Source organism: Lynx canadensis, chromosome D1 (genome assembly GCF_007474595.2).
Source record: "Lynx canadensis isolate LIC74 chromosome D1, mLynCan4.pri.v2, whole genome shotgun sequence".
Taxonomy (NCBI): domain Eukaryota; kingdom Metazoa; phylum Chordata; class Mammalia; order Carnivora; family Felidae; genus Lynx; species Lynx canadensis.
The window spans coordinates 39,208,564-39,217,087 of NC_044312.2; the positions used below are offsets into that span (position 1 = coordinate 39,208,564).

Here is an 8,524-nt window from a genome sequence, read left to right on the forward strand (position 1 = left end):
ATAAAAATTATTCTTGCTATATTATCCATATCCTTCACTGCTCTTGGTTTCAAAAGATGTTGGGTAGTTTCTAAAAAATCAATCTACCATAAGGTGGTAGTTTCCAGGGGCTAGAGGGAGGGGGAAATGGGGAGTTATTCCTTAATGAGTGTAGGGTTTCAGTTTTGTAAGGTTAAAAAATAAAAAGTCACTCAGAGTTGGTACTGGCGATGTGATTCACAACAATGTGAATGTCCTTAATGCCAATGGAGTCATACAATTAAAAATGGTTAAAATGGTGCATTTTACATTGTGTATATTTTGCCACAATTTTTAAAAATAAATAAATAAATAAAAATCACTCTCCAGCCCTTGCTAGTTGCAAGTGATGGGCAGCAGGCATGGAAAGAAATTCCCAAGAGAAGCTGGACTAGCCTCTGAATGGTGGCAGGAGTGCTGGGCCTGAGGTGCAGCCTCTCAGAACAGGTCTTCTGAGGGACCAGTTCACTTCTGTGAGCTCAGATCACAGAGGGTCCTTCAGTAGAGTTGGAAAAACCCTGGTGGAGAACAAGAGAGCCAAGCACACGATGGTGGACAGACTGCTGATTCACAGAGTCTGGGAGCACCTTAGTGCTTCGAGCTTACATGGTTGTTAGCAATCAATCAATCACTTCATAGTCAGAACAAGGGAGAAGGCTAACAGGTTTTGGCAGTGGTCGAATGGGGTGAATTGTGTGGCCCAAAATTCATATGTTGAAGATCTAACCCCTAATATCTCAGAATGTGACTGTATTTGGGGACGGAGTCTTTAATGAGGTAATTAAGCTAGAATGATGTCATTAGCATGAGCCCTAATCCAATATGACTGGTGTCCTCATAAGAAGAGATCAAGACAGACAAATACAGAGGGAAGACCATGTGAAGATGCAGGGAGAAGACAGCCATCTACAAGCCAAGGAGAGAGGCCTCAGAAGAAACCAATTCCGTGCACGCCGTGGGTTTGGACTTCCAGCCTTCAGAATTATGAGATGACACTCTTCTATTGTTCAAACTACCCAGTCCGCGGTACTTTGTCACGGTGGCCCTCGCAAACCAGCGTAGGGGCACGCCACCCCACACTGTGATAGCGGCCACTTGCAGTAGCATGTTGACAAGACCCTGAGGCCAAATCTGGGTTTGCAGTGAAGAGAGCTGCCATCAAATGGTGATGTCTACCACGGGTGGGGAAAAAAGAAGAAAGCCGTGGCCGCAGGTAAGCCAGGTTTCTTCCATCCCCGCACGGTGGTGGCAGAGGCATCCATACGTCATAAAGAATTTTTTTTTAATTTTTTTTAATGTGTATTTATTTCCGAAGGAGAGAGAGACAGCGTGAGTGGAGGAGGGGCAGAGAGAGAGAGACACACACACAGAATCCGAAGCAGGTTCCAGGCTCTGAGCCATCAGCACAGAGCCCGACACGGGGCTCAAACTCACAAACTGCGAGATCATGACCTGAGCCGAAGTTGGACGCTCAACCAACTGAGCCACCCAGGTGCCCCTCATAAAGAATTTTTAAAAAATGTTTTTTAATTATTCAGTGAACAGAAAAGATCAGAAAACTGGATTCCTGGTGCCTGTGGACGCCCAACTACCAAGCAGTCTCAGGAAATTCAGCAGCAGACTGTGTTTGGGGAGTCCCAAAGAAACCTAACACACAAACACGGGATCCTCCAAGAAAAGGTAAATGGAATGTTTGAGAAGTGAGCCTGCTGCTGTAACGCTGAGTGGTCACTACTGCTCCCTTCAGATGGAGAGGAGCCGGATGGAACAGACGGGGTTGCACTTACGTGTCTGGGAAATCCTGCTCGTTCCCGCAAAGTCACCAGTAGAGGATGCTTCACTGGCACTAATATCAACAGATGTAGGCTAAAATAGGAGAAAAAAAACACCTTGGTTACATTTAAGATGTTAAATCGTAAACCCAAAGGTTAACACAAAATAAGAACTGTATCATGTTTTAAGTCATCAGATTACCATGAGCCAATGCTAACAGGGAAAACGCTTGAGAGATGCTAAGAGACTGCCCATTCTAGAAAAAAAGGACAAGGACAAGCTATAGTTTTCCCCATTTATCAGACCTTAATCTTGACTGTGAGCCAGACGCTGCTGTCACACCCTGGAGGTGTAGAGAGGCAGCTGTGACTCTCCTGCCCGGGGAAATTCATCACACAGAAGGTGGTACCCACGAACACACACAGCTCCTGCCTTCACAGCCTCCACACGCAGGGCCTCCAGTATGAACACGTTAGTAGCAAGAAAATAAACTGGGCCCAGGCGACCTGGGTCACTAGCTCGGGTGAGGACTCTCCTGAATAAATGGGTCCCAAATTAGTTCATAAAACAGACGGAGAGAACCCTTAATATTTTCTCTTCTCGCAATAACTATTTCTTGTTGTTCAAGACGAAAAGTATCTTGGACTGCTAAAAAAAAAAAAAATGCATGAAGTCAAGAGAAAGCAATGCCATGAAAGTAAAGGCACAATGACCACAGACTACCCACTTTTGAGTACTTTTGGTCTACGAGACTGCTCGAAGGACTGACAAGGAGTAAGTCACATCGCTCAAAAGTTGATTTGCCAGCCAATTTAACCTCGTTGCCTTGTGTGTCGAGAAATAGCAATCGAATCTAAACCACATCTGTGCTTGAAATTACTTATTTTTATGCATGAATTGGGCAGACAAATCATATCAGGCTATATGCCCTATAAGAGTACTATCGAAGGTGCAGGAATTTTTTACCAGGAGACTTAGAACCGAGTCAAGTAATTAAGCAACACTCAGAAAGTAGGAAAGACTGACACACCGGCCTCCAGCTCCCAGTACCTTTCGCTAAGCAAAATATCTCCATGAATATCTTCCTCGGATGAGACACCCCCACCCCCGCCCCGCAGAAGGGAAAAATGGGAGAAACCCCGGGAAGGCTCAAAGCGGAAAGGGAAGATACGCCACGCCTTTCCCAGCAGACAGGGAGAGGTCAGCGCAGAAGGACGCGCTGTCCACGAAGAAGGCAGAAGAGGAGAGAGCGAGACCGCGTCGGCCACGCGTTCTACACACCGACGGCGCGTCCGCGGGGCTGGGGCTGCGGGCCCTGCCTCGTGCCCTTACGCGGGCGCGACCACTCATTTTCGCCACCAAGAGCACAGCGACTTCAAAGGCAGCGAGGTCTCAGTCAGGAGATTCGTCCCACGGCGGCCAGAGGGCAAGGCTGTGACGCCGGGGGGGCCACCGTGGTGAGAGACGCAACGCAGGCGCGTGTGGGTGGAGGGGCGTGCACCGCCCACCGGGATCCCGTGGACCGTGGCTGGGGTGGGGGGAGGGGGAGGCCCGGACTTCCGTTTGCTCTCCACCACCCCCCCCCAAATTTGGCATCGTCCACCCGTCTGGGTCTTGCCCGTCTTGCGTGTCTAAGGTTGCATCGAACTTCTGGTCTCCTTTCGTCCTCTCTGCTCACTAGTGTGCGTTAACACCTAGGTGTGACAGCCACAGTGTTTTCCATTCCGTGAGTTGTCTGTTTACATTTGCTGCCATTTTTTGTTTCATCTGTTGCCCTTTTTTGAAAATCGGGTTTCTCGTGTTTTTCTTTGCGATCTGGAAGAAATTTTATTTATTTATTTATTTATTTATTTATTTATTTATTTATTTATTTTTTAAACATTGCAAATAACTACCCCCGATCTATTCCGTGTTAATTTGAACTAGGAAGCCCTTCATCTAACCCAGATCCTTGATTTTGATGGAGTCAAAGCTCCACGGTTTGTGCTTCGGGAGTCTTTCCAAAGGAAAAGTTTCCCTGCCCTAAGTTTGCGAGGACATTATATGATATTTTCTTTCCTTGACTTTATAGAGTGTACTGTTCACATTAAAAATCGTGTATCATTGTATAGTTCATATATACATATATATATGTTCATATATATGAATATATATATGAATATATATATGTAATATATATATATATATCTATATATCTATATCTATATATATATAATACTTTACCCTCTCAGGAAAGGATAGTTAGGAACTCTGGTAACTGTTAACACATGGAAAGGGCCACTGGTAAGAACAGTGAACAGAAGAACAGTGATGACTGAGCCATTCAAATCAAATTAGCACCTTCACAGGTAAGGGAAAGGGCAGGAAATTTACTTCACAAGCCCCTATAGAGTGAGACTCTTTAAACCGTGTGGTGGTTTTTCAGTATATCTACAAATTCTCTGATTCTCTTCCTCTCCGAAGGCAATTCCCTCCCTTGAAGCACGGGCTTCTCTTAGTGACTCTCTTCTATGTGAGAACGTGGCAGAGGTGATGCTATGTGACTTCTGTGAGTAGGTCACAGAAGACACTATAGCTTCCTCCTTAATGTGTCTCTTAAGTCACTTGTTCTGGGGAATATCAGCAGCCATATCAAGAGGACATTCAAGCAACCTCAAAACAAGATTTATGTGGTGAGAGACTGAGGCCTCCAACCAGCCACGACTTGCCAGAAGATAAGAGTCTTATCAAACTTCTCATCAGAAACCAAGCAAGCTAGAAGACAAAGGAGTCCTGTTTCTAAAGTGTCCAAAGGGAAAAAAAAAAAAAGTAAACCTAGAATTCTAAAGCCAGAAAATATATCTTCAAAAGGAGGGTGAAATTAACGCTTTCTCAGAGAAACAAAAACGGAGAATTCAAAGCCAGCAAATCTGTACTATAAGAAATATAAAAAGGAAGTCTTTAAGTAGAAGAAATATGAGACTGTACAGAAAATTGAATCTATATAGAGAAATGAAGAGTCTAGCAATAAATAAATGTAAAATAAAGTGCATATTTTTGCATTTTTATTTTCTAAGATAGCAATCCTAAGCAAAAATAGTAGCAATGTGTTGTTGCATATATGTATTGTTTTATATAGCATACATAAAAATAAAATGCATGCCAACAATAGCCAAGAAATGGGAGGAATTGGGAATACACTATTATAAGGTAAGGTAACACTATGCAGCAGGAAGCACTATAACGGTATTTAATGGTGGAATCTAGTTATTGATATATTAGTAAGCCTTATGGCAATCAATAAAAAATTATAAGAACAGTTATAAATAAATAATAAGTCAATTATGGAGATAAAATAGAATCATAAAAAATGCTCAATTAACTCGAGAAAGCAAAAAAAACAAAAAACAAAAAAAAAAAGATGGAACAAATAGAAAACACCTAGCCAGAGGGTAGATTTTGATCCAAACATATCAATAATCATACTAAATATAAATGGCCTAAATGTGACAATTAAAATGTCTACGAAAAGAACCTGATTTAAATATTGCATATAGATAGGCTAAAAAAAATGGAAAATGGTATACCATGTAAACCCTAACTGAAAGAAAAATGGAGTAACTGTACTACGATCTGTTGGGGTGAATCGAACCCCCACATTTGTACATTGAAATCCTAGCCCTAAGTACCTTAGAATGTGATCTGATTTAAGGAGCAGGTCTTTACGGAGGTAATCATGTTAAAATAAAGTCATTACCGTAGGCCCAACTACAGTATGACTGGTGTCCTTGTAAAAAGGGAAAATGTACACAGAGATACATAAAGAGAAAGATGATGTGGAGAGACACAGGGAGAACCTGGGTCTACAAGCCAACGAGAGATCCTGGAGCAGATCCTTTCCTCATGGCCCTCAGAAGGAACTCACACCTTGACTTTGGACTTCTATCCTCTAGAGCTGTGGCACAGCCTTGGCAAACTTAGCAAACTTATACCATCAGACGGAGTAGACTTCAAAACAAGAAATATTATCAGGGATAAAAAAGGGAAAACTTAAAATGACATTATAGGACACTCAACAGCAGCAGAATATATGTTCTTTTCAAGTGCATCTGGAATGTTAACCAAGAGAAACTGGATGCTGGGCTAGAAAACAAACTTTAAAGGATTGTTAAAAATAGAGATCATACAAAGTATATTCTGTGACCAGTGTAAGATTCAACTAGAAAACAAATGGAGTTACTTCCAGAAGACATCCAAATATTTAGAAACTTTATAACATACTTGTAAATAATCTATGGGTCAAGAAGGAAGTTTCAAAGAAATTTTTTTTTAATTAGGACCAATTAAAACATGAAAAATTTGGGGATGCAGCTAAAGGAGTGCTTCAACAAAAATTTGTAGCATTAAACACTTTTTTTTTAACAGTAATCTAAAAACTTCCATCTTAAGAATCTAGAAAAAGAACAAAGTACACTCAATGCAAGAAGAAAGGAAATAATGAGGACGAAAGCAGAAATAGACGCAACATGAAAACAAGAAATGGATATCTGTCAAATTTTAAAGGCAAGTCAATGGAGAAAGGATAATTTTTTTCACCAAACGGTGCTGAAACAATTCGCCATCTGCAAGAAAAGGAAAATTTACCTATCCTTCACACTTTATACAAAAATTCATTCAAAATGCATATAGATTTAAATGTAAAATGCAAAACTAGGAATGTTCTAGAAATTAGATATAGAAGAAAATATTTATGACCTTTGATTAGGCAGAGTTCTTATATACACTGTAGAAAGCACAGTCTATTTAAGAACAAAATGATAAATTGGGCTTTACCAAAAGTGTACCCTTGTTCTGTGTAAGATGCTGTAAGGACAATGAAAAGGCCACAAAAAAAATGGGAGGAAATATTTGCCAAGCACATTTTTATAAGGACTTTTCCCCAGGATATATATAAAATTCTCAAAATTGAAAATTAAGAAAAACACAATTTTAAAAATGGGCGAAAGACTTGAACAGACACTTCACCAAAGCAGTAAAAGCAGCACCAAAAAAAAGCAGCACGTGGGTGGCTCGGTGAGTTAAGTGTCCAACTCTTGGTCATGACCTTACAATCATGACCTTGCGGTTTGTGGGATCAAGCCCCACATCAGGATCTGCACTAATAGTAGTAGAGCCTGCTTGGAATTCTCTCTCTCTCTCTCTCTCTCTCTCTCTCTCTCTCTGCTTCTCTCTCACTCACACATGTGTGCACACTCTCCCCCACCCAAAATAAACTTTTAAAAACCAACAGCACCAAAAAAATATGTGGGCGGCAACTAAACATATGAAAAGATACTCAACATTACTAGCCATAAAGGAAGTGAAAATTAAAACCATGGTATGACCCTTTTACACACCTAGTACAGTATCTAAAACAAAAAAACACCCCAAAGTGTGACAGTGCCCAATGCTAGCAATAGCGTGTAGCAACTGGAACTCTCATACATGTTGGTGTGCGTGTAAAAATGTAAAGCCACCTTAGAAAACAGTTTGGCAATGTCACCTAAAGTTAAACATATATAAACTTACAATACAATCTAGCAATCCCACTCTTACTGATCTAGGAGAAATGAACACTTATGTTCACACAGAAACCTGTATAGTTGGCTGTTTTTGCAGCTGTATTCACAATCGTCCAAAACTGAGAATAGTCCAGATGTCTTTCAACAGATGAATGGATAAACAAACTCTGTTACATTGATACCACTGAATATTACTTAGCAATAGAAGGAATGAAATATTGAATGTCACAACAACATGAGTGAATCTCAAATGCATTTTGCTAAGTAGAAGTAGTCAAACACAAAAGGTGACACTTTGTAGAATTCTACTTCCGTGACATTTTAGACAAGGCAAACTGTAAGGTTATAGGACAGATTACTGCCAAGGTTGGGTATAACATGGTGAAATTTTATGGAAGATGAAAGTCTTCCATATCATGACTATGGTGATGGACATACACTCTAGGCTTTTGTGAAAACCCATGGACCCGTGAAGATTAATTTTTTTCTCTATGTAAACAACGAAGAAAGTAAGTAAGCTAAAACTACCAGTTTAATGACAAATATTGCCTGACTAGATAAAGAAAACCCCCCAATGCAAGCTGTTTAAGTGATTCACTTTAAATACTGGGAAGCAATGGGTTAAGAAGGAAGGTGTTAAAAATGATATAATAGGGGCGCCTGGCTGGCTCAGTCGGTTGAGCGTCCGACTTCAGCTCAGGTCACGATCTCATGGTTCGTGAGTTCGAGCCCCGCGTCAGGCTCTGGGCTGATGGCTCAGAGCCTGGAGCCTGCTTCCGATTCTGTGTCTCCCTCTCTCTCTGCCCCTCCCCCATTCATGCTCTGTCTCTCTCTGTCTCAAAAATAAATAAACATTAAAAAAAATTTTTTAAAAAAAGGATATAATAAAAAGCTAACCAGAAAAGAGCTGGAGTAGCTGTATTAGTGTCTGAGAAGGTAGACTTAAGGAAAGAAGAATTATGGCATATCATAATACATGATTGATTTTCATAATAAGGATAATGTCAGTTCAAGAGGAAGGTGTGACCATTTTATATTCCCCCAATAATTTAGCCTCTAACTATATAAACAGAGAAATCCATTCTCATGGGCATGAAAGATATAATATAAAGTTCTAATTTGTGTCTGGGGTCTAACCTGCATCTATAAAAGGGTTTGCCTTATGATGTGCCCTTCAAAATTAAGTATTCAGA

The 8,524-nt window shown here is 40.8% G+C and overlaps 1 protein-coding gene across 1 annotated transcript in view; it reads right to left on the reverse strand.

Annotated features, from left to right (window-relative positions):
* PIWIL4 (piwi like RNA-mediated gene silencing 4) overlaps nt 1-3,141 on the reverse strand; it is a 45,034-nt gene extending 41,893 nt beyond the window's left edge. Inside the window, exons 1-3 of the mRNA XM_030333409.1 lie at nt 3,073-3,141; nt 2,515-2,535; nt 1,806-1,884 (exon numbers count right to left, since the gene is read on the reverse strand). Of these exons, the coding sequence (XP_030189269.1) occupies nt 1,806-1,884; nt 2,515-2,535; nt 3,073-3,141 (169 nt within the window). The remainder of the gene's footprint in view (nt 1-1,805; nt 1,885-2,514; nt 2,536-3,072) is intronic.
* Nucleotides 3,142-8,524: the final 5,383 nt, after the last annotated feature.